The sequence below is a fragment of the Phaethon aethereus genome (assembly GCF_964289735.1).
Source record: "Phaethon aethereus genome assembly, chromosome: 14".
NCBI lineage: Eukaryota > Metazoa > Chordata > Aves > Phaethontiformes > Phaethontidae > Phaethon > Phaethon aethereus.
In genome coordinates this window covers 2,094,264-2,120,359 of record NC_138590.1, presented here as the reverse complement: position 1 = coordinate 2,120,359, position 26,096 = coordinate 2,094,264, and the positions used below count along the sequence as shown (strand labels likewise).

Here is a 26,096-nt window from a genome sequence, read left to right as displayed (position 1 = left end):
CCACAATAACTCAAATGCTTTAGCGGAGAGCATTTACTAAATGAGAAGAGACAGAAACAATGTGTTTTATGTAACGCATGACCTGGCTGTGATGAGTCTTTCCTGCAGGCTGCGTCACTGACCTCCCTGCTAAAGAGAGGGTGCTGCTGAGCGCTGCCGGAGCAGCCTCCCAGCGCTCCTGGCCCTTGCCACGTCCCCAGGCAGCACCGGCTCTTCTGCAGGGCTGCGTTTTCCAGGCAGGCCACCTCACGCAGATTTTACAACAGCGAGCAGACCAGTGAGAGCCCGCAGTGCTTGGGAGTGCTCACCTCTGTGCAAAGGACACGCAAGGAAGAGACCCCCTGCATTGCTGAGGCTGAGCCCTGTGGGAACTGCTAAAATGCAACAGTGCTGGGGGGGAACCGTGCAGGTTTGCTCGCCACTGAAGTGCCATGTGAGGCAAAACATCCCAGTTGCAGCAATCTGCATCCTCACTGCTTAACCCCTTTGTCCTCCCCTCTTGCACCACCAGCCCAACCCAGACACCCTGGAAGGGGTGACTCGCTCCAGAATTCCCACACTCTACAGAAGTGACAACGTCCTCATGCTAAAACCAGTCCCACAGGGTGAGGCTAAGATGTTCACCCCACCTTGTCAACTCTCCAGCAGTTGCAGGCACCTGGGAAAAACATACGCGGGGTCGGGACAAGCACCCGACCCCCAACGGCTGCACCCTGACAGCTTCCAGACACCAGAGTTTCCCCAGCATTTAAATTTCCAAAGCATTTATGAAAACAGAACCAGGAGCAAACTTTGGATTCTAGATTTTTCTCACGGGGTCTGCTCTCTCTGTCTTCCTGAGAGCACAAGGATGGCAGTTTACTATTTAATTGTTAATTACACTTTCTTGGTAGATTTCAGATGCTGAAAAATGTTTAGGGATTTATTCTTCTGTGTAATTAACCATAATGATGAAACACAGTTTTATACTGCACTGCAGTTTTTGTTAAGGTTATTCATAATGGGGAAAGGCTAAATAGGTTGAGTTCATTATCGTTACAGAAAAAAATTGAGGTGACCCAATCAAATTAATTTGAAATTAAGTGCAGTGAGGCTGATAACTCCACACAAGTCAGGAGTTCAAATAAAAATAGAAGAGACAATCTATAAAGCAAGAAATTACAAGCGGGCAGGGAGTCGAGCTGGAATTACTGCATCTGGGAAGCGACAAACACACGGCGTTGGCAAACAAGGCCACTGAAAAAAACAGTGAAAATGGATAAAGAGATGGGCAAAGATTGTAGGATGTAAAAGAAGCTGGAGGAGGAAGGGACGAACATGAAGATGAATTTGAAATAAATCAGTAGGGACAGTGCTTGTTAAGCTAACTAGATTTATTTCTGTGTCCAGAAATTCTTATGTCCTTACAAGACAGCATCCAAGCAAGGCCTTTAATTTTACTTTTCCTGGGTTTATTGCTTGGGTCTTAATGTTATTTAACGGCAGCGAGTGTCAACCAGTTTCATTGCTAAGCTGGACTTAATTCAAAATCATTAAAGCTAGTGGAAGCTTTTTCCTCTTGACAAAGACATCCTGAAGAAGCTGGTGCTTCTCTGACAAAACATGGAAGTCATGCACCCTAGGAGAATGGACACCACCGCAATACTGATGGATAGAGCAGGGACGGGGAGACAGCATTCCCCCATCCCTCCTCTCAAAGAAAAGAAGATGAGAAAGCAGAACCAAAACCAGCCGGAAATCATGATGCTGAGCACTACTCAGACACCCCAGCACAGCACTGCACAAGGAGGCAACTGAGCCCGTCATTCTGGGCTCTTCTTTTAGGCTTATCTTGAAAAGCAGAATCACAGAATCATTAAGGTTGGAAGAGACCTTTAAGATCATCAAGTCCAACCATCAACCCCACAACACTGTGCCCACTAAACCATGTCCTGAAGTGCCACGTCTACACGTTTTTTGAACACAGTGATGGTGACTCCACCACCTCCCTGAGCAGCCTGTTCCAATGCCTGACCACTCTCTCAGTAAAGAAATTTTTCCCAATACCCAGTCAAAACCTCCCCTGGCACAACTTGAGGTCATTTCCTCTAGTCCTATCACTTGGGAGAAGAGACCAACACCCATCTCGCCACAACCCCCTTTCAGGTAGTTGTAGAGAGCGAAGAGGTCTTCTCTCAGCCGCCTCTTCTCCAGACTCAACACCCCCAGTTCCCTCAGCCTCTCCTCAAGACTTGTGCTCCAGACCCCTCACCAGCTTCATTGCCCTTCTCTGAACACGCTTGAGCACCTCAACGTCCTTCTTGTAGTGAGGGGCCCAAAACTGAACATGGGATTCAAGGTGCAGCCAAAAAACACGCAGATACATGTTTTATGCTTCTCTCTGCTTTGCCAAAACAGTGCAAGCTCTAAACAAGCCTCAGAGCTGGATAACATGAATAATGGTGACTGGGACGTTCATGATGCACATTGTCATAGTTTAAGGGGTTTAATCTCACGGGAAACGGTTAAGACAAGCAATACCCTGACACAAGCCATCTCTAGGAAATTCTTGACGCTGCTACAAGATGATGCTTGAGTTATTACCTGTGAAGAGTTTACTCCCAAGTCGCTACCAAATCCTGTAACATTTATCACTCAGGGCCAAAAGAGGGAACAGCGAGATCCCAGTAGCGCTGGGCTTGTTGGAAAAGGCTGTGCTGGGAGCTGCCCTGCATCCTGCTAGGACATACGGCAAACACAAGCTCAAACCATCAGTCTAAAATCCTGTCCCCGGCTACCCAGTTTGAACAGCACATGGGTTTTTAAAGGACTGGCCCAAACGCTACAAATCTCTCCGTGCAGCTGCACAAGCAACTTTCCTCCTGTCTCCCCACTTTGGCCATGCCGAAATCTCACCTTGTGCTCTTTCTGCCTTCTCCCCATGAAATACAAACCGCTTCTCTTTGCCTTGAAGGTCTAGCTTCTCTCCATCCTCACCTCTAATTCACCCCTAAGCGTATGGGGAGCATTTGGGATAAAAGCTTCAAGAATGCATTCGACATAAATTATTATTCCCCTTCTAAATGGATTACAAAAATCCTTTTATTACAAAATACTAAAATGTTCAAATTATTGGTGTGGAAAAATGTTTCCTGGAGGTAAAGTTTTTAAAAATTGAGGTTTTAATCACAAGCATAATCCTTTCTGGCTAACATTTCCAGTCTTGTGAAACATCTAGATACAAATTGTGCAGAGGCCTGACTGTGCTACGAACAAAGGAAGATGCTGCCTGTAAATAGCTTAGAGGACATCAGAAGACACTTCTCTCATCAGCAATCTTTTTCAGCTTAATATAGCTCCTCTTTGCATAAAACATTGACATTTTTGCAATGTTTGGACCAAACGGTGCGAATGCTGATTGTCATCCGAGGATACTAGAGAGTACCTTCAAAAATATGCAAGAACATTTTACAGACAGTTTTACTTGCCTCCAAAATGCTGTATCTTAATATTTCATACTTATATATATTTAAATGTTAGTACCACCGGATAAATGCTAACATGCTTTTATGCTAATGCAATCACTGAAAATCCAGATAATGTTGTGTATTGGCATATACTGTTAGTGAATTATGGATACCTAAATGTACAATCCCACATGCCTAGCAATTATTTTTGTTAGTACATTTAACTTTTATTTGCAATCAGAGCACTTGAGGATTGTTCAAATGAAGTTTACTTTTGCAAACTGCTGAATGGAAAACACTTTGTTAAAGGTTTAGAAACAGTAAGACTGTGATGGGGTTTTAGAGTTGCAATAAGGGCACCGCTCAGAAAACTCTACCAGATGGAAAGATGTTTGATTTGGTCACAGACTCGGCGATTAAAACCCAAGTGCCTAAAATGAAGGGCATATAAGAGAAACAAGAGATGAAATCTTGATTTCTTCCACATCAGATCACCCTCTTCCATGGCGGAGACTCACAGATAGAGACAGATGGATGCCGGGACGACAGCGTCCGTGCAGGCAGCACCCTGGCAGCTAGACCCTGAGCCTGGAGGACCAAACTCTGCCGGGCTAAGGTGGCTTTCCAAGTCCAGTTTAAGCCAAATAAGAGCAATATCAGGAGGGAGAAATCCCAAGCTGCCCCTGCTGTGCCTTCTCCTCCTCTTTCTCCTCCTACTGCCTTTGCTGATCCAACGTCTTGGCCAGCCACCTGGCTCGTTGGCTCAAGATGCTGATCCACTTGAAAACTCTTTTACCCCAAATCAGTTTTCAGCACAGCTCGACCTCTGGGCCAGGTGCCAGCCGGACTGTGTGCAGGCAAGACCTGGGTGATGCAGCTGGTTGCTCCATCCCTTACCTGCTTCACTACCTCATCAGAGTCAAGGACAATGCAAACCTGGAGAAGACCTGGATATTTTTAAGAGTTGAAAAGTTCTGGATGTGACCCAAGCACGTCTGAGACTGCTCCGGGTCCAGTGGTTTTCTTCCACATAAAACAACTTGCCTACAGATGACGCCAAACTCCCTCTTCCAGATTCAGCTACGCTAGGAGTTAATGACTTCCCAGGCTGGGCTGAGAAGCTGCTATGATCATGCTCTGATTTTCCTTCGGGAAGGTTTGCCCAGCTTGAAACCACTGGCCTGAGCCAACCTGGCTGAAGAGACCTGGGAGGTGGCCACACACCCATTTGGTGAGCAGCAGACCATCACCTCTTGGCCAGGCATGTCTCAGCATCCAGTGTAGGGTCTGATACCAGCCCCAGGCACACAAGTACGGATCAGATGATGCTCCTACAGCCCAGCGAGCTGTGGCACCTCTGGGCATTTACTGGAAAGTCCTAACACCTAACTAAGGCCCCTAGGAACAACCACGAGTGAAGGAAACGAACAACAACCCCTCAGAAAAACACAAGACATCAGAAAATGCTTAGTGTGAAGTACTTGAAATGCCCCCGGCAGTTTAAATGGAGTACGGAGTAAGCCGAGAAAATGTATGAACAAACAAATTAAGCAGATAGCACAAAGCAGACGAGTTGGCATGTAGGTGTCTATTGAGAAAGCTTAAGCACAGCAAGGGGAAAAAAGCAAACCCAAAACCCAGGCATAATATTCCTCTCATTTTGGAACTAAGCTCTCAGACAATACATCATCCAAACCATTCAAAATTGTCATCTGTCAGAACGTATTTTAAAGAAAAAAGGTCTAAAAGTTTCCAAAGCAGTATTTTAGTGTTGTCTTATTAGAAAAGAGATTGTTGCTGTCCAAAGGCATTTGCAATTAAGTGAGGAATACTATACAAAACCATTAGTTTCATGGCCACTGCTACACACTCGTACCACAAGACAATGAATTTCTTGAGTCTTGATTATGTCACGTTAGCTAAATCAGAAAAGAAGCGATTTAATAGCACCTGTCATTTCACAAACTACCTGCAAACACTTCCAGAGCCTCTGCATGATTTTCTCTTTATGAAACATGTAATTAAGAGTCTACATGCTATTAGAGAACCAAAGGAAACAATTACAGTACAGTTTCAAACACTAAGATATGCCAGAACATAGAGTGGGTCTGTGTTTCTGATGTGAAAGCGTGTATCTTACTGTGATCAGTAAACCAAGCTCTGTTTCAGACTATAAGTTGGATCCTTTTCAGGCATATGTCTGGGTACCTGCTGCTGTCCATGAGGCCATAATACTTCACACATGCTGCAGAGCAACTGCATCATATACGAGATTGCAAAAGAAATGCAGATTTGTAGACTATATATTAGACTGAGCGATAAATAATTTATAATGGTGGAGAAGGTGACCATCTTTTTAGGCATAGAAATATGCAGATATAACAGTCCTGGCTTACAATCTTCACTCTGCACTTCTGACCTTGACGTTTGGGTCCATCCAATGCATTTCTAAAGCCTCTGCACCTGAGAATGTGCAACACACACACCACAAAGCCCCAAAACCCATAAACCAAAAAGGGCACCAATAAAACCCATTGAGCCCACAGGGTACCACTTGCAGCACTACACACTATGCTCTAGGATGAGGTCAACTGGGCTCCCTTGGGCAACAGCTACCTTCCAATGAACCACAAACACCCTCCGGACTGGTCCCTTCTTGATTCAGCCTGCTGACCCCGTTCCTAACCCCATGTCTAATCGACACCCCTTTCATGTCAGAGGCACACGGCTGTGGGGCTAAAATCCCCCCTCCAAAGACCATGGGAGTTGCTATTTTTCTGAAATCAGCATCTCACTGTCCGAAAGCAGCCTAGGAGAAAGGAACAGGAGGGAGAAAGGTGCTCCCTGGGGTGCAGGTAACTTCACCATCCTCCAGCTCTTCCCCCAGAGAGGCACTGCCAAGGGGAGAGGAGGCAGAATTTTTCCCCTTGGACACTGTAAAAAAAAAAAAAAAAAAGAGGAGCCCAGGGAAATCAAGAAACAATCATAGCTTCCACATAAAATTACTTCTGGCTAAGTCTAACAAGCAGATGAGCACACACTGAGGAGAAGACCAGGGTAAGGAAGTGGTGCTGCAAGGAACGGGCTAGGCAGGGGAGAAGACAGTTTGGTTGTCGCAGGATGAGAGCTTTCAGCTCCTGCTATTAGAAATAAATCAAGAGAGATGAAGAGAAGCACAGAGCCCATTTGGTCTCCCAAGGTTCTCACCCTCCCACCTTGGGTGGGACAGAGCTCACCTGGACAGCGCGGCTCCGAGGACAAAGGCAGCATGCTCCTTCAGCGTGGCCTCAGTGCTGTTCAGCCCATCGATCACAAGCTGGAGTCCACCCATGGAAAGGAAGTCCTTGGCATTGTCCACCTGGGAGAGAGCAGGTCCCCATTGGTACAAAACCCCCCATCAGATTCCACTCAACAATTCTTTGAGAACCCCTTGCTTCAGAAAGCACAGCATTTCTCCCCTCCCAGTCTAACCAGCCCTGAGTTCTAAAAGCAATTAAAAATTAAGAGGGAATGACTGTGGCTTGAATTTTGTACAATACTGTCTGTGAGCAGTGGATGTCATGGTTGCAGAAGCACAGTCGACTGAGAGGCAGCTATTACTACATGGAAAAGGCATCGCTGAAAACTCAAATAATTTGATTAGCTACCAAAACTATTCTTGACATGTATTTTGGTAATTCAGCAACCTCTCAGCAGCAATGGTACACGGGCAGCATCACCTCTGCTCACAGCGAGGCGCATGGGCAGTTCTGGGTGTTTTTTCATGAGTACCACAACAATTTCATGCGGATGTGAAAAGAAAAAAACAGTCCCTGCTCAGAAGGGTCAGCTGGGAGCTTGCCCTCGGGGAATGATTTTTCTGAGCAGAGCAATGATTTTTCTAAAGTAGATAATATTGGACTAACTGCCAGTAAGGAAAAGTTTAAACGTTAGTGGGGATTCATCCGTCTTTGACTTCAACCAAACTTAGGGCTAACCAGGCACAAATCACAGTGGGCATCTGTTCTCGGAGAAGAGATTAGAAAAGGGCTCCAAGTGGCTCACAAACAAAATTTAGAGAAACAGCGCAAAGTGCTTCAAGTACAAAATTCAGTCCAAAGTCAAATCAATGCATTTTGGTTTTCAAGGAATTTTTTTGCAGTTTAAAAGAGAATCTGACGACGGCTCAGAATTGTGTGTGTAAAAGATTCGGGTTTAGAATTTCAACACTTCTCCTCTCTGAAGGACAGGGAGACAACAGCCTATGTTGGCGTATGGAAATAAAACATAAAAAGGAGTTATCAGCCAGGCAAACCAACCTCCCCAGCTTCAGCGAGCAGACCCCACCGATGGAGTGGGACAGGACAGACACCGCAAGGCGTGCAGGGTATGTCGGGCTCAGGCACCGTGCTCCAGCCTGAACACTCTTTTAGTCAACAGTGACTTCCTGCTTGGTGTTATTTTTCTCTCAACTATGTACCTTCACCAAAATTGGTCATAAGTCAGATATTTTAGGTACCCAAGAGAATGAAGAAGCTACTCAGCTTTATGTCCTACGGGTATGTCTTTACCAAAGCAGCACCTGGGGAGCTACAGCTCATCTCTCCTCCCCAACGGGACAATACCCACCACTTGCTGTCCCTCTGCAAAGCTGGCGACAGAAAGCTGATCTCTGCAGGTCTGCTGGGCCTGATTCAGGATTTGCAGCAGCTTTTGTATCCTTTCAGAGCCTGTTCTTTTGACTGTCCCTATAAACTGGACCTGCCAGACCTCTTACTTTTCTGCAGGCCCATCTTTGTCTACAAAGAAATCTATGCAGCAACCCAATTTCAGCTACCAGTCGGTCCTTTTATTGCTCAGCCTCTATAAAAGCTCCGAGGCTGTGTTAACGCTGGAATTGGACATTGACTTCTGCTCAAGCGGGAATGCATAGACAGGCAGAAGTTTGTATCCAGCACCAGTCATGGTAAAACCAACCATCGCTGTAACCTCATCAGCACCGGAGTCCTTCAGGCCAGCCCCAGCGTCAGTGAGACACCTCAACCACAGAATATAAATTGTGCTGTAAAGCTTATTTTGAAGTCTTTTTTTTTTTTAACTGGAGTCTGTTGTGAGAGCTCCTTCCCCCACCATTTTAAAACCAACAAACCCCCCAAACTCAACAACTTGAAGGTATTAACCTCTCTGGGGAGCAGAGGATGCTGTGAGGCAGTAGCTCATGCCTTGCTTCAGTCCGCTGAAATGGGCACAGAAGAAAGCCAAAGATCACACGAGCTCTTGAGTAAAGTATACAGGCAAGGTGGGCGAGGAGAGGGATGGGAGAAGAGCAAATATGACAGCAGTTATTCAGGGAGTGGCTTTGAATTGGAGGAGAAAGAAAACGGGGAGGGAAGGCGAGAGAGAAAATGTTAGAAAATGAGCGCAAGGAAAAGCAGCGTGTCAACCATATGCAATGGAGAGCAAATTAGCAGTGAGAAATGGTGTAGCATGTCAGAGGAGGGGAAAGAGAAAGATAAGGAGAGTAAATAATTGAGAGAAAGAGCCTGCAACGCATGAGAACGGGTCTTGGCTCCACACACTGCTGTGCAAGCACCGTGAATTCTGTTTATAAATGAGTTATGCTCTGGTCTCTTCACATTTGCATTTGGTTTTTATGCGTTACAGATAACCTAGCAAGCCAACCTTCCTGCTCCTTCTCCAAGATGGGCTCCCAAACATGCCAAGTTGAATCCTGACTGATGAGAAGCAAACCAGAGCAGGCAACTGAAAGCTGAGCAAACACAGAACCCTTGGGCTGACTCTTCAAGACAGGAGAGAGCATGTCTCCCCCGGCTCGGCACCGGCCACGGCCTCCTCTCCGCTCCCTCGCAGCGAGGTCGGAGGCACATGCTGCTTCACGTCACAGCACTCCGGGATGCTCATGACCACGCCGCGGAGCAGAGAGCATCCTTTGCTTGCAAACCCTGCAGGGTATGGCATTTTCCACTCGACAGGGTATTCTGTGCCCTGGAGGCAGCAACAGGACAGCTGGGAGCCAAACGATTATCAAAAGCTGTAGCATGTTACCACTCAGATGGAAGCTGGGGGAAGAGGGAGCAGCAGAGCCATCATCGGTCCCACACGTGAGTGCGCTGCCCTGGGCCACCCACACCTGCAAGGGTCCCTGTCCTCCAGCAGAGGCTGTGGCTCGCCGCAGAGGACTCCTGACAAGTTCAGCCCCTCCAGGGTTATGCGGCACAAGCGTATTTGGCTGCTATTCAGTAATTACATTAAGCCAGTGCTGCTAAAGTCAGTACCAAGCAGAGATAATGCTCTGGACGCATTCAACTGGCTGGAAGAAGAAAGAGGAGGAAAAGCCATGCTGGCTTAGAGACAAGTCATATTTCTTATCAGTTTCCTGCCTGATGAGAAGGTGCTGCCCAGCCATCTGCCCCAACAGCACAGGCACAGAGCAACGTTGTGATTGATGCACAAAGGAGTCCTGTGTGCTCTCTGCCAGCCTCCCCGCCATTTCCCCCTTTCTGACCCCTTTGATGCTGGATGTGGTTCCCTTTCATGCTCCAGTCCCCACACAGGGAGCGGGGACTGCTGCCCCGCTCCTCTCGCCTTTCTGAAATTGTTGGCCCCATCCTGTGCTGCAAGCAGGCGGGATTTTATGCTGGAATATTTCAGACTGTTATGATGGAATCCAAAGCATCCCAGGGTGTTTGGGGGTTGCTTTTTAGCATGCTGGCCTGATGCTCTGGCACCCTTAACCAGGCAGAATTAGCCCGGAGTATAAATATGAAGCTCTTTGGGCACCTATTGTTCACACTTATTCTCTGAGTCAGACAGTGAAACAAAGGCATTGAAAACAAACAGTAAGGAAGCCTCTGCATGCGTATGACAGAGATTTAGTTTGGAGATTCAAGACAAAGAGCCCTGGAAATAACACTTCTATTAGCTGGTGCATGGACTCCCTCTCTCAGCAGCACATTCCTTCAGGTACCTTCCCCCAAAGTACCACGTCTGGTTTTAAGAATTGCCTTTCTAGTGAGAGGTCTTGCACTGGCATCTCCCAAGGGTTGTCCCATTCACCGTCTGAAATGATAAAGTCACTGAGAGCGACACTGGAAACTCTCCCAAGTCCAGTCCAGACTCTCACAGCCACTGAGGAGGGAGAAGCCCAGTACTCTCCCACAAGGCAGAACAGAACCTCAATGCCCAGACACCCACCCAAGCCACTGCAGTGTGGGAAGGCACCAAACACAAGGGAGGAGAGTGGTGTGCCCACAGCCTGCAACCAACGGGAGGTAAAAATGTGCGAGCTGAAAGCAGAGCAAGAGAGATCACAGGGAAGGGGGGAAAAAAGCGTGAGCATAAACCTGAGGAAGTGACATTTCAGGAAATATATTCAACCTCACACAGAGCTGATTAGCACGGCTCAGCTGATGCTTAGCAACTTGCCCTTCACCCAAGCCTTCAGTCATTGTCGCCACTGGCCCAGCTGTGAGAGAGGCTCTACGTGCCACTTCTTACTCATGCTGAAACAAAATACAGGTTTTTGGGTGGCTGTCGTCTTCCCTGGTACAAAGACATTCTCTGCAAACTGATGTAAGGGCACCTACCTGCAACCACAAAGGCTTTCCATGGAAGGAGTGAGAAAACAATTATTTTCCTAGCAGCCACCACTCTACTTACCCAAAAATGGCAGCTAAAACCCCATTTTGTAGCATTAAGCATATAAAAGAAGAAAAGGAGATGGCAAGGAAAAAAAACCTGAGCACAGACAACAAATCAGGCAGCACTAACCCCTAGGAAACTGCTCACTACTGGCACAAGCAATGATTTATTCAAACTTGTATATAAAATAAGCCTGCAATAGCCCTCTGCTGTCTGTTATTGTCCCAGGATTATGATAATTAAGCAATTTGTATTACCTGATACCGATAAGAAAAATAAAACCACGTTTATGACACTGTATCCCCTGGATTTTACATGGTAGTTACTAATGCATTTTTGTTACCTGGTGAACATAATATTCAAGATCATAAAGCGCTGCTACTTTTTGATCCAGCGTGGAGGCAGAGCTGTTGAATTTGCTGATTAGTTTAACCATAACTTCATAATCTGTTTCCATCTTCACATTCAGCTTTTCAAACTCCTCCTTCAGCTGCTCTATGGGCCGGAACTTCTTCCTCACCTCTTCCTCGTGGGCCTTGAAAGCAGAAGGAGGAAACAGATATGAAGGCAGGCGATAAAGATAGCCAAGAAAGACATAGAAAGAAACTCCAGCCTCAAATTTACAAAGGGAACCTGGCTGTCTAAGCAAACGGATTTGCTGCTGCACATCAGAGACGTAGGGGAAGCATTGGAGGGTTCTTCTGAGAAGCCCAGGAACCCACTCTGAATCACAGAATGGTTTGCGTTGGAAGGGACCTTCAAAGGTCATCTAGTTCAACCCCCTGCCATGAGCAGGGACACCTTCAACTAGAGCAGGTTGCTCAGTGCCCCACCCAGCCTGACCTGGGATGTTCCCAGGGAAGGGGCATCTACCACATCTCTGGGCAACCTGGGCCAGGGTTTCACCACCCTCCTTGTGAAAAATTCCTTCCTTATATCTAGTCTAAATCAGCCCTGTTTTAGTTTAAAACCGTTACCCCTTGTCCTATCACTAGAGGCCCTGCCAAAAAGTCTGTCCCCATCTTTCTTATCAGCCCCCTTTAAGCCCTGGCAGCTGCACTAAGGTCTCCCCAAGAGCCTTCTCTGCTCCAGGCTGAGCTCCTCCAGCTCTCCCAGCCTGTCCTCACAGCAGAGCTACTCCAGCCTTTGGAGCATTGCTAGGGCCTCCTCTGGCCCCGCTCCAACAGGTCCATGTCTCTCCTGTGCTGAGAGCTCCAGAGCTGGACGCAGCACTGCAGGGGGGTCTCACCAGAGCAGAGTAGAGGGGCAGAACCCCCTCCCTCGCCCTGCTGGCCACGCTGCTTTGGGTGCAGCCCAGGACACAGTTGGCTTCTGTGCTACGAGTGCACATTGCCGGCTCATGTCCAGCTTTTCACTCACCAGGACCCCCAAGTCCTTCTCCATGGGGCTGTTCTCCATTCCTTCATCCCCCAGCCTGTGCTGATACCAGGGGTTGCCTCGACTCAGGTGCAAGACCCTGCATTTGGCCTTGTTGAACCTCGTGAGGTTCACATGGGCCCATTCCTCAAGCTTGTCCAGGTCCCTCTGGATGGCATCCCATCCCTCAGGGGTGCCAACCGCACTACTCAGCTCACTTCTCTGTAAGATACCCACGTTGGGTACCAGCAAGCACTTCCCAAGCTTTGTACACCATTTCTACATCCTACACACCTTCCAAAACAACGTCAAGCCCAGAGGCAGGCAGCACTGCTATCTCTGTTTGCCTGCAAGTGGACGTTCTCAAGACCTGACTGCAAAAAGCCCTGAGCAACCTCCCTGACCTCACATCTGACCCTGCTTGGAGCCGGAGATGGGGCTGGAGACCTCCAGAGGTCCCGTCCAGCCTGAACTGCCCAGTGACTCCATGCCAGTGACATCAAGATCTCCTCAGACACATACAAAGATGTTTTCGTCATCCCAATCACTTAACATGTTTCAGGACGGCTTTATCTCTCAGGGAAATGTATGCACTCACTGTTGGGGACAGAAGCTGTCAGAAAGTGAAGCAGGAGGACCAGTTCTAAGATGGAGGCAGCTGAAGTGTCCTGCCATGGGGCTTGGCCAGGGGATAGCTCATGCTGCTGCATGGCTCGTCTCCCTTGTACAAACAGCACCCCAAGGGCTGCAATGAACCCAGGGAGCTGTGAAAAGGTGTGCAGTGAGAAGCAAAAGGCTCTGCCAGAGATCTAAGAGAGCCCCAGAGCCTGCAGGGACCAATTCTCCAGCATCAGCACTGGGATAGGTGAGGACAGAGCCTGCTGTTGCAGGGGATGGAGGAAGCAGAGAGGCTAGACTGAAGATGGGCAGGCCCAAGAGCAGGAGAAAGCAAGAAAGCCCCTTTTGAAAGGGATTCTGTCACAAACACAAACACCAAAATATGTTTTTATACAGGAGTGACCCCCAACAAGAGGGTTTGCACGTGCAGTGCTCCCCCCACAAGCCCTGCCTCGACCCCCGCATGTGAACAGAAGCTGAGGGCAGGAGCCGTCAGAGAAAAAAAAACCCGAGCGACGGAAGTGAAAGTACTGTGAATTTAATGTTAGCCGTACAATCGGCGCTAATGACCACTGCCCTAATTACTATAGGTACCATGCGGTAACACAGAACGCCATCCCACCTGTCCTGGAGAGCCAAGGAGTGATCAGCAAGACTCGCTCACCCTTTAACAGCCCCATATGGCCAGTGCGAAAGTCTAATGGAGAGTGGAGACTGACAGTAGACTATCGTGGCCTGAATGAAGTCACGCCGCCACTGAGCGCTGCTGTGCCGGACATGCTAGAACTTCAATATGAACTGGAGTCAAAGGCAGCCAAGCGGTACGCCACCATTGATATTGCTAACGCGTTTTTCTCGATCCCTTTGGCGGCAGAGTGCAGGCCACAGTTTGCTTTCACTTGGAGAGGTGTCCAATACACCTGGAATCGACTTCCCCAGGGGTGGAAACACAGCCCTACCATTTGCCACGGGCTGATACAAACTGCACTGGAACAGGGTGAAGCTCCAGAGCATCTGCAGTACATTGATGACATCATCGTATGGGGCAACACAGCAGAAGAAGTATTCGAGAAAGGGAAGAAAATAATTCAAGTACTTCTGAAAGCTGGTTTTGCTATAAAACAAAGTAAAGTCAAGGGACCTGCACAAGAGATCCAGTTTTTAGGAATAAAATGGCAAGATGGACGTCGACAGATCCCAACGGATGTGATCAACAAAATAACAGCTATGTCTCCATCAACTAGCAAAAAAGAAACACAAGCATTTTTGGGTGTTGTGGGTTTCTGGAGAATGCATATTCCAAATTACAGTCTGATTGTAAGCCCTCTTTATCAAGTGACCCGGAAGAAGAACGATTTTAAATGGGGCCCCGAGCAACGACAAGCCTTCGAACAAATCAAACAGGAGATAGTTCATGCCGTAGCCCTCGGGCCAGTCCGGGCAGGACAAGATGTTAAAAATGTGCTCTACACGGCAGCCGGGGAGAATGGCCCTACCTGGAGTCTCTGGCAGAAGGCACCAGGAGAGACTCGAGGTCGACCTCTAGGGTTTTGGAGTCGAGGATATAGGGGATCTGAGTCCCGCTATACTCCAACTGAAAAGGAGATATTGGCGGCATACGAAGGAGTTCGAGCTGCCTCAGAAGTGGTTGGTACTGAAGCACAGCTCCTCCTGGCACCCCGACTGCCGGTGCTGGGCTGGATGTTCAAAGGGAGGGTCCCCTCTACGCATCATGCGACTGATGCTATGTGGAGTAAGTGGGTCGCGCTTATTACACAGCGGGCTCGAATAGGAAATCTTAATCGCCCGGGAATCTTGGAAGTGATCATGGACTGGCCAGAAGGCAAAGATTTTGGAATATCACCGGAAGAGGAGGTGGCGCGTGCTGAAGAGGCTCCACCATATAATGAACTGCCAGAGAACGAAAGGCAATATGCCCTGTTCACTGATGGGTCCTGTCGTATTGTAGGCAAACATCGAAGGTGGAAAGCTGCTGTATGGAGCCCTATACGATGAGTTGCAGAAGTGGCTGAAGGACAAGGTGAATCAAGTCAGTTTGCGGAGGTGAAAGCCATCCAGCTGGCTTTAGATATTGCCGAACGAGAAAAATGGCCAATACTCTATCTTTATACTGACTCATGGATGGTAGCAAATGCTCTATGGGGGTCGCTGCAGCAATGGAAGCAGAGCAACTGGCAACGCAGAGGCAAGCCCATCTGAGCTGCTGAATTGTGGCAAGATATTGCTGCCCGACTAGAGAATCTCGTCATAAAAGTACGTCACGTAGATGCTCACGTACCCAAGAGTCGGGCCACCGAAGAACATCAAAACAACCATCAGGTGGATCAGGCTGCTAAGATTGAAGTGGCTCAGGTGGATCTGGACTGGCAACATAAGGGTGAATTATTTATAGCTCGGTGGGCCCATGACACCTCAGGCCATCAGGGAAGAGATGCAACATATAGATGGGCTCGGGATCGAGGGGTGGACCTGACCATGGATGCTATTGCACAGGTTATCCATGAATGTGAAACGTGTGCTGCGATCAAACAAGCCAAGCGGTTAAAGCCTCTCTGGTATGAAGGACGATGGTTGAAATATAAATATGGGGAGGCCTGGCAGATTGACTATATCACACTTCCACAAACTCGCCAAGGCAAGCGCTATGTGCTTACCATGGTGGAAGCAACCACCGGATGGCTGGAAACATACCCTGTGCCCCATGCCACCGCCCGGAACACTATCCTGGGCCTTGAAAAGCAAGTCTTATGGCGACATGGCACCCCCGAAAGAATTGAGTCAGACAATGGGACTCATTTCCGAAACAACCTCATAGACACCTGGGCCAAAGAGCACGGCATTGAGTGGGTGTATCATATCCCCTATCATGCACCAGCTTCCGGAAAAACTGAACAATACAACGGACTGTTAAAGACTACCCTGAGAGCAATGGGTGATGGGACATTCAAAAATTGGGATAAACATTTAGCCAAAGCCACCTGGTTAGTCAACACTAGGGGATCTACTAATAGAGCCGGCCCTGCCCAATCAAAACTTCTATGTACTGTAGAAGGGGATAAAGTCCCTGTGGTGCATGTGAGAAACATGCTGGGGAAGACAGTCTGGGTTACTCCTGCATTAGGAAAAGGCAAACCCGTTCGTGGGATTGCCTTTGCCCAGGGACCTGGGTGCACTTGGTGGGTAATGCGGAAGGATGGGGAAGTCCGATGTGTACCTCAAGGAGACTTGATTTTGGGTGAAAACAGTCAATGATTTGAATTGTATTATGTTAATTGTTCAGTATGACATTACTACTATGGCTGCTATCTACCATATCAATGGTATTATAGTAAGAATCACCCAGACTGATGAAGAATGAGCTTCACTGAAACCAAGCAACGTGCAGCAGTGATGAAACCAGAACTGGCTTCAGCAGCTTGCGCCCAACAAATCCCTCGAGATCGACATCTTCGACCTGCAGATCATGGACATGGACCGTGCCAGATGACAATCCAACACCACATACCATCTCCCCTGCCCTGAGAGACTGCTATGATGGATGAAGCCCAGAGTCATGGACTGACTGAACTCCATAGACATTTTAAAGTGATGGCCCATGGACTAAGAGAGTGATATCTGTGTGTATATATTAAAAGACAGGAAGAGTAATAATGAATAATTGGAATGTATTGAAAAGTATAGGACCTGGGCATGACGTAAATGGTATGGAATAAGGGGTGGATACTGTCCTGGTTTCAGCCAGGATAGAGCTGGTTTTCCTCACAGAAGCTAGTGTGAGACTGTGTTTTGGATTTGGGATGAGGAACTGTTGATAATGTGCTGATGTTTTGGGTTGTTGCTGAGCCGTCAAGGACAGTCCAGCTTCTTGTGCTGGGCTGCCAGCGAGCAGGCTGGGGGTGCACGGGGAGCTGGGAGGGGACACAGCCGGGACAGCTGACCCAGACTGGCCAAAGAGATATTCCTTACCATATGACGTCATGCCCAGTACATAAACTGGAGTTGGCCGGGGGGCGGAAATCGCTGCTCGGGGATGGGCTGTCGATCACGGGGTGGTGAGCAATCGCTGTATTGGGCATCACTTGTTCTTGTACATTCCTTTGTTGGTATTATCATTATTGTTCCCTTCTTTCTTTCTGTCCTATTAAACCGTGTTTATCTCAACCCACGAGGTTTTTCCTAATTCTCTCCCCCGTCCCACTGCGGGAGGGGGAGTGAGCAAGCGGCTGCGTGGTGCTTAGTTGCCAGCTGGGGCTAAACCACGACACCACCCCAACCGCACAGAACTGCGTTTGCAAGAGCATAGATGGGAAGATGCTTGGTGTAACTCAATTTACGTTGACACAGTTACTTCAAGGATGAATTTGCTCCCTGCAGGAGTGATTTTAAATGGAGTACTTTAGGTCCATTAGATGTCATTGGTTTTAGCCCAGTTGCTGGGACAATAACTATTCTAACAGGGTTTTTAAAAATACAGCCTATTTTCACATAATAGAGTATCACTAATTTTTGCATTTAAACGACACTCATTTCAAGAAGTCCTGCTATCAGTAATGGTGGCTGCATAATAAATAATCTTACAGAAAACAAAGTAATGCCCTGGTGCCAGATAGGGAAAAAAAAAGACTTTCTGCAACTCCAAGACTTTAGAGCCTTGACTCCTACCTCAGTTTTCCTTCTACTGAGACAATGTCAAGGCAGCAGGAGGAGCTGGGGCCTAAGGGCCACTGCTGAGTGGAAGAGGGAAAAAAGGCTGTGATCCACCTGATGAGTTGCATATCATCCCACCAGTGTCATGCCGGTGGCCGGGGACCAGCTCCAAGCCTGGAGAGGGCTGAAAGCAGCACTTACATTCTATTTTACTTCGGATTGTGGACTATTTGTAACTAAATGGGAAACTTACAGCTTATATAAGGAAACTTCAGCCTATGCTTCACCATGGCCATTTGGTTTTTACTACCCAGGGCATGAGACTGGAAACTTAAACCATGAGATGACTTCTGGATCCAGCTGTGCCAGTGGCAGGGAGTGCTATGTCCAGCAGCTTGTCACCATCACCAAACCCAGAACAAAAGAGCCTCAGCTGCACAACACTCTTTGCACTTCTTCACGCTCAGGAGGACAGTGAACAGCAAAGTAACTTCTTTCACACTGTCATGCTGCAACGCATTCCACCCCCAAAGGGGTGTGCAGACTTTTTTGTAAACCAACTGGCAGTGGAACAAATAAATCAAAACAGCAGATAAAAATACCATCTAAACAACGGAAAGGAGATCAGCCCGTGGGTTCACCCAAGAGTTTGCAAGTTTTGCACTATTAATTCGAGTCTAATCACACTGGTATCAGAAAAATTAGGGGAGCAGCATCACACCAGGGGGAGCTTACTGACGGTACCAGCTTTGGGTTCAGGAAAGATCCCGTAGTTTCACTTTAGTATTGGCACACCAGGAATGGCAGTAAGGAGTTCGGTGTCTGGATGGCTCACGAGGATGGTTATGTGGACACCGAGTACCTGGCTTGCTGGCTGAGATGCCACTCACTTGAGTAAAGACCAGAAAGCAGCAGCATCTGATGGCAGATTGGTCACTAAAATGCTGATCCCAGTCCACTCCATCACCACAGCCCCTCTCCCCAGACAGCCCCTGGGATAATTATTACCAAGAAACACCCTGAACTGTGAGAACATACTTAAGTACTTATAAGCAGTTTGCAACAGAAGGCCTTTAAGTATGAAATGAAGATAACAGACCTGAACAGAAGTTTTCCATTTTTACAGAAAACCCAGGATTAGTACAAAAAGGGGTAAGAGTTTCCAAGGGAACTGTATCACTAACAGACTGGCAAAGGTATTTTAGATCCATATTCACCAAAAGATTACTCTGCACAGTATTTTCCCAAGCAATTACTTTAACCACTGTATTTCTGAGACGTGTAACATAGGACGTTCGCATCCATGTACTATGCATCGGTTTGGAAACAGGGAACTCACCTTTCTTTCTGCCTTCTCACTTTCCTTCATTTTAGCCAACGCCTTTTTGAGCTCCTGAGATGTGAATGAATTGGAGTCAACATCCACCTTGCCCAGCCTTGCAGAAGAAACATAACAAAGCATGTTCTGAGTGAACAATTGTATCTATAATATTTTCATTGTGAAAATGAAATTATCCTAGCAAAGGATGAGGAAAGGACCTCAGAGCACTAAATTTCCATACATCTCACTTAAAACAGACAAAAAACCTCCACACTCAAGAAAAGATTAAGTCTGAGTGTTACCTTCTGTGTGTGGTTTGCTCATGTGTGGTTTGACACCTCACCCTAACAATCAAAAAAGGCTCCGTAATCTGCACGCCAACTCAAAATCTCAAGTCCTAAGAGAGCAACAAAACCAGCTGATTAATTTATGCCTCTGAACTTCACGTAGCACTACAGAAAAGCAGGAAACATTTCAGAGGAAAAACAAAGAAGCACTACTGTGCTACTAAATTGTTGCTAAGGACTTGCAAGCTTTAACATGGAGATCTACAGCTGAAGTTCTGATGATCATCACAACACAAAGTTAAGGCAAGGGTAAATCCAAGCAGAAATTACACAGAAAATGCTAAAAACATGTTGTGTTGCTCCTTACGTCTATCTCATTGGTTCAGAGAGTGTTTATCTGGGTCACAAACACTCTTGCACAGAAAAAAGGAAAGCCAGCTGTTGACGCATCATGAAGCTAGAAGAGTCTTCCCATGGGGGAGTGAGGGAAGCAGTGGTAAATTCCACACACCTTAGGAAGGAAAGTTCCCCATAGTAAATAAACTTGCCTTTGTTAGGAGGGTGCCAAGGGGAAAGTCAGCACCAGTGAAACTTTTAGAACGAATTTTAAAATGTGGGTACAGGGAAAGCTGCATGATTTAAGGAGAATGTTGGCAATAACTCCTGGCAATACATGAATGCTACAAGCTTCCTGGCTGCACCGAGTTAAAAACAATGTTATCTGGCTCAGGTCAACACAAAGCAAGCCCCTCACAACTGCTCTGATGGTTTAAGCTCTGAAAGCAGTTTCAGATCAATTGCTGCAGATGTTTCCAAGCGCTAAATGTCATTCAAAGAAGCCATATTGCAAATTTAGTTTCGGTGTCATGACATGAGAAGCTACAAAAACACAGACATACTCAGGGCACTTCTACTACCATCCTGAAGGGACTGCAAAGGACAGGGCTCAGTTTCCACTGCTGAACCCTTAAATCAGCAATTAAGTCTCAGGAAGAGACAGCAACTGAGCACACCAGGGAATCTGGCCTCTAACGAAAGACGTGAATCCTGCAGCCCACCCACCCCTGATGCTTTGCATCACTGTACCTTTTTCTTCTTCTCTCTTCTCTCGTGTCACTTTTTCCATTTTCACTGTCTGGGAGCTTGGCTTCTCTGTCCCCCGTCTGCAGATTTAATCGTACGTGTGATCCTGCAGGAACAGCTTGACCTACAAACAAATGTCAGACTATTTTGGAGCACGTGCATTATTTCAGCTTCGTGCAGGAAGGGTGAGCTGAAGGCGCACACTCCTACCCTTGTCCCGCACGGTGAAGAGGAGGGGGCTAACCGCCAGCGACCACTCTCCCCTCCAGCAAAGCCCCTTTGACCCAAGTGCCATTTTAACCTCGCAGAGATGCCACCCTGACCCACCAAACGCGTCCCCGTGCAGCCGGGCTGGCTGCATGCCGCAGAGCAAGAGGGACCCCGAGCAGAGCAGAGCACCGGCTCTCTCCTCCCTCCCAGGCCAATTCCTAAGACAGCACTAAAACATCAGCAGTGAATTTGGAAACTATTTGGAGAAAGGGGAATTGGTTGCTGATTGGGGTAGACAGCATAAAATACAGCTGCCAAAGTGAAATCAAAGCATACTGCAGAGTACAGCCAGGTACGCTGAACATCAAGTGTACTGAGGCGAGGCTGTGCTGGTTTGGAAATATTGTATTAAAAGGAATATATGATCATTACTATCTGCCAAAAAAAAAAACCCACCACCACAGAATACATTATGCTTTGGTTTTAAATGCAGAAAAGATGGGAAATTCAGAGTGTTTTTTCTTGGCCACAATTCACCACAAGCATGCTGTGATGGCCAGCTGTCGCAGAGCGATGGAGAGGTGGCAATATTTGGTTGCTGCTTCTTGATGTCTCCTCCTCTTCTTTTAATGCTAGAAATCTGCCCGCTTAGGAGAGTGGGGCTGCAGCTGAATGAATATGGAGATCTTAGCTGCACATGGATGGACAGACAAACACACAGCTGCTCATGCTCCTCTCTCTTGATGAGCTTTCCCTACTCAGCCTTTCCTTTACCTGTTTCCTTTTACCTAAAGAGATGCCTAGGATAAAATACCACAGCATGTAGGAGACAGATAGCATCTCTTACCAAACGGACGCGAAGACAAGGATAATTGTTTTGTACAATAAATAAAGAAAAAATCCTCTAGTCTAGGGAAGGGCTGGATTGATCCCCCCTCTTCAAGACCAAAGCGACGTTTCACTGATCAAAGGACCTGGTACTTCCTAGAACAGACTGGGATGTTTGTCACAATTCAGACAAAAACATTTCAAAGCCTAAAGCAATCCAGAAGGTATAAACGCATTTAGAAGAAACAGGAAAAGCCATTTTGGAAGATTTACTACTAAAGCAGGGTGCGTTTTTGATAGCTTCTCTTTCTTTCCACCATATCCTGTCCATAGGAAGTTGTGTTAGTTGGATATGCGAGGGGATATACTTGATTATCTTCCCATCGTAAACTTAAACATGCAAGGACAGGCTAGATATGCCTCCTCCACCCTTGGCACACTTTCTTCCGATAGACCCAACCCTTCTCCTGCTCCTTTACTCATGATACACAGGAGCTTTAATCTTTACGTCTATCTAGAGGAGCATCTTCCCACTTTCAAAAGGTGAGCTTTGCGGGAATTTGCTGCGATAGCAGAGCTGTCCCCCTTGCAGGCAATGCAGCTGGGACATGCCAGTAGAAAAGGAGTTCGTAGGATCGCCACAAAAAGGACAACACTGCAACTCCTCTCCCTGTTTCAGGAGACGCCGAGGTAGCGGACTGCCACCAAGGAAAAAAAATAAATTACAAAATGGTATTATGTGCTGAACATACACAGATGCATGAGGACATCCTCCTCCTCCTCCTCCATAGGCACGAACGCCACTTACAGGAGAAAGCAAGGGGCGAGCTGGGTCCTTCCCTTCCCAAAGTCAGCGGCTTTCCTCAACAGGTCACAGGCACTGGGACAGCCCAGGACACCCAGGACAGCCCAACAACTTGCTGAAGCAAGTCCTGAATTGCCAAGCACAGCCAGAAATAAATGTCCCCGTTAGAAGAGTACAGTATATTCTGGCTGTCGTGCTCCTGGTGCATCTGGCCACATCAGTTCACTCAGTTGCCAGGGGAGAGGAATGAGGCTGATGGGCTTTGCTCAAAGAAACACCAAAAGGGAAAGCAAGGCAGCAGCCTCCAGAAGGGCTGAGCGACTCCCGTGTGACCAGTCCTCCCAGTTTCTATTTTCAGTGAGCGGTAAATACAAGAAAATGCGAACCCCGGCACGCACGAGCTCACAAACCCAGCGCAACCGAATCAAGGAGGTTGCCACCAGCGAAGACACAAACCTTTCCTGCTTCTGCTTCTTTGCATGTTCCTAAAGGAGATTTGACCGAGACCATCCAAACCCCAGAGCGGAAATCTCAGCTCCCTTTCATTGCTACAGGGATTTCTTCTTGCCACTGTGCACAGCAGCACAGGTTCATGCCCCGGCAGGACAAACATACTGCTTTATTAACTAACACAAGAAAGACATCTCTGTTTTCAGCAAAAAGATTGGTGTAGTCACTTAAAACATTCCAGATGTCTGAGACAGGAGGAGGTCTTCAGTCTTGTTTAGTTTGGGGTAGTTTGAAGTATTATTTACAAAGTGTATTGGAGGGTGGGTTGACTTGAATAATGTGATTAAAATCGCCGATTTAAACGAGCAAGCTGGAAATCCTGAATTTTAATCATGTTTCAATATGTAGCTTCTAGACACTTCCCTTAAAAACAGTCGATTCTCTTTGATTCCTATAATTTGATACTGTTCAACAACCGGGAGCACACACCGGAGCAATACATTTGTAAGCAATTACACAGCTTCACATGCTGTTGATACAAAATCACACTCTTAATAGCTTTTTTTCCTAGAGGAATTCATTATTTACTTATTGTTTTTATTAAGTTGCATTTGGGAAATCAAACTCAATTTAAAAATATAAGAACAAGTTTATATTTAAACAATTTTCTGACCTTTCTCTCCTTGACACCTTAGAAAAACAAACGATGTCTACCCAAACAGGTATGCATTGCGTATCTGCATTACTGAATGCAGCTGAATGGTCTCACTGTCCAGAGATCTCCAAATCCTACAGCCTCTAGAGCTCATCCTGTCCTACTCCCTTGCTCCTTATAAAGGGAGAGTTTCCATTCTAATTAATTTCCCACCTCCGAATCATCTACCCAGCGAGCAGAAATAGCTGTGAAAACCCTTCCATCAACCTGCAGAAAAGGCTGTAGCCATCAGAGAGGGAAGCCAGCAAATTCCTTCCCCCACAACGGGTTTGTATGCTTTACCACTTAAAAAATATCCCATTCTTAGAACTTTTTAAACCACAACTGAAATGACTTGAGGACGCGTTACTGTATCAGCTTGGGTTGCTGGACCTAAGAGAAAGCCGTGGCGTTTTGGCAGGCCACCCAGCGTCCCCGACGGGGACGCGCCGTCCGTCAGCCCCTCAATCACTCAGTCCTTCACCTCACAGTCAAAAAGATAGCATCCAGCAGGTAAAATGCTTCCAGAGGATAACGAACCCTTGCCACCGCAGGAACGACAAGATATTTATTGGGAATAAACGTCAAAGCAAAGCGACAGCATTTATTTGCCAAAGCTGATCCTGTGGCAACGCGCTGCTATGACAATGCTATTCCTGTTCTCCCGTTTAATCCCTTTATCTATTGGCAGCCGCTGTGGCTGCAGAAGCATCGGGACAGCTTTTGCTCTCCTGCGCAGGCTGGAGCACGACTGCTTTCTGACTTAGAGCGCTCTCCAGACGAACCGTTGCCGTGCCTGGGTGCTGCCACACGCCCAAGCATCCGCAGCCGAAAAACACGTGGTCTTTTGGAGGTCTTCCCAGTGCATTAGCATTCGTCATATTTAGATGTGTTCAGTCTGCCCTGAAAGTTGCTTAAAGTGACACCGAGGAAGAATTTAATTTATAGCCCTATTCTTTTAATCTTGGTCAGCCAGATTTTTTCAGACATCCGTTTATTTCTTCTTATAATATATTAAAGTAACAGCACTGGAGTAGGCTTCAAGGCAGCAACTCACTCGCAGGGGTTCTGCTGACATTTATAAACTGATCCTATTTCTCTCTTGTGTTTTATGTCATCAGCTAAACCTGTCGACTTAAATTATTGCCTTGTAACCAAATCAAAGTTATCCATTATTCTGTTACGTGTACGTTTCTGAAGCTCTATACCTTACCAAGCTTTGCAGAGGTTGAAAACAAGATGATAAATAAATAAGCAAATGGAAAACAGAACACATTTCCACCATGCTCACAACTAAGGCAAGAATCAGGCACATTACTAAAAGCAGAGGGCTGCTGTGCTGAATATGCAGCATGTAGTAATACCCAAGTAACCCCATCTCTCCTTTTCTAGATGAACCAAATGACCAACTGTGTTTCCTCACCATGTGAGAAAGGTCTCGTCCTGCTCAGCTCCTTTCCAGTACATTATTCCATTTAGTGCTGGCCACAAGTGGTGTTGCATCTCTGCACAGGGATAAGACTGAGCCCCAACTCACTACACAGCAGCAGGCAGGCATTACAAATAACTAGGGAAGTTTTATGCCATACCTGGACATGCGGATCTCGCACTGAGATTGTGTAGTAACTCACTATGCTCCTGGCAGCGGCTTCCCCATCCACTACCCACCCCTTGGGCCCCCGAGCTGCCACCCATCGACCTGCCCAGCAGGAGAAGACCAGGGGGCACATGAAACTCTCCCCCTCCAGAAACACCTTCTGGCACTACTTTGTCCCCTACGGCAGAAAAGTATGGCCCTGGGAAGGCATCTGCAAGCAGAAAAAAGGGTGATCCAGCTTGCCAAGGCAGGTCCCCGGTTCCTCCCCAAGTGAGCATCCTCATTTACCATTGCAAAAAAAAAAAAAAAAAAAACACCTATTAATGGTGTGAAAACAAACCACAGTTATAAGTCAGTAACTGGCTCTGCAGTTCTCAGAAATCACCTTGGTATCTGAGCAAACGTCAGATAGCATCTACCTTTCTTTACTCTTTGTTTCTCTCGGCGCAGGGGAGTGAGGGGAAAGGCACTTTCTTTCCAATACAGGCAACAAAAGAATCCGCAAATCAATATGTGAATGTTCCCAGCAAAACAAACTGGCAGTGCTGCGATATTAAAAATAATAAGGCTGCACAAGACCAACAGAGCATCCGCAAAAAGTTATCTGATGGCACTGTACCTACTCCTTTAATAAAATAATGATTTAAGAAAAAAATACAAGGAGACAAATGCCAGGAAGCAGCAAAGCTCCCCTCTGCCACATCGCTGGCACCACCGGCTCCAGGAGCCACCAGTGGGTAAATGGGAGAGGCTGGGGCATCACGTGCTGGTCATGCACAGGGGGACACAGCAGCCCCGGCCCTAGCCCAGGCTGCCCACTCCTGCAGGACGGGATCTCACAGGAGCACGGTGCTCTGGCTGCACCAAGATGCCGCCTGTTCCTCAGGCTGAACGCTGGGCTTGGAGGAAAACAGATGAACCAGCCCTAGTCCGAGGGGGCTTGGTGCGTGCTCTGACTCTGGACTCCGCAGTTAGCACTGTCGAGCGAAGGAGCAGCAAAGCCTGGCTTCTTTTCTCTTCTCTTTTTTCTATAAGGGTGAGTCATACCACTCCTCGGATCGCTTGTTATCT

The 26,096-nt window shown here is 47.2% G+C and overlaps 1 protein-coding gene across 1 annotated transcript in view; it reads right to left on the bottom strand.

The window, feature by feature from the left end:
* The window catches only part of SIL1 (SIL1 nucleotide exchange factor), a gene marked incomplete at its 5' end in the record, with an annotated part of 79,912 nt that overhangs the window by 29,269 nt on the left and 24,547 nt on the right, over window positions 1-26,096 (bottom strand). The window contains 4 exons of the mRNA XM_082006451.1: window positions 6,683-6,804; window positions 11,431-11,622; window positions 19,090-19,186; window positions 20,445-20,565. Coding sequence (XP_081862577.1) covers window positions 6,683-6,804; window positions 11,431-11,622; window positions 19,090-19,186; window positions 20,445-20,565 — 532 coding nt within the window. The remainder of the gene's footprint in view (window positions 1-6,682; window positions 6,805-11,430; window positions 11,623-19,089; window positions 19,187-20,444; window positions 20,566-26,096) is intronic.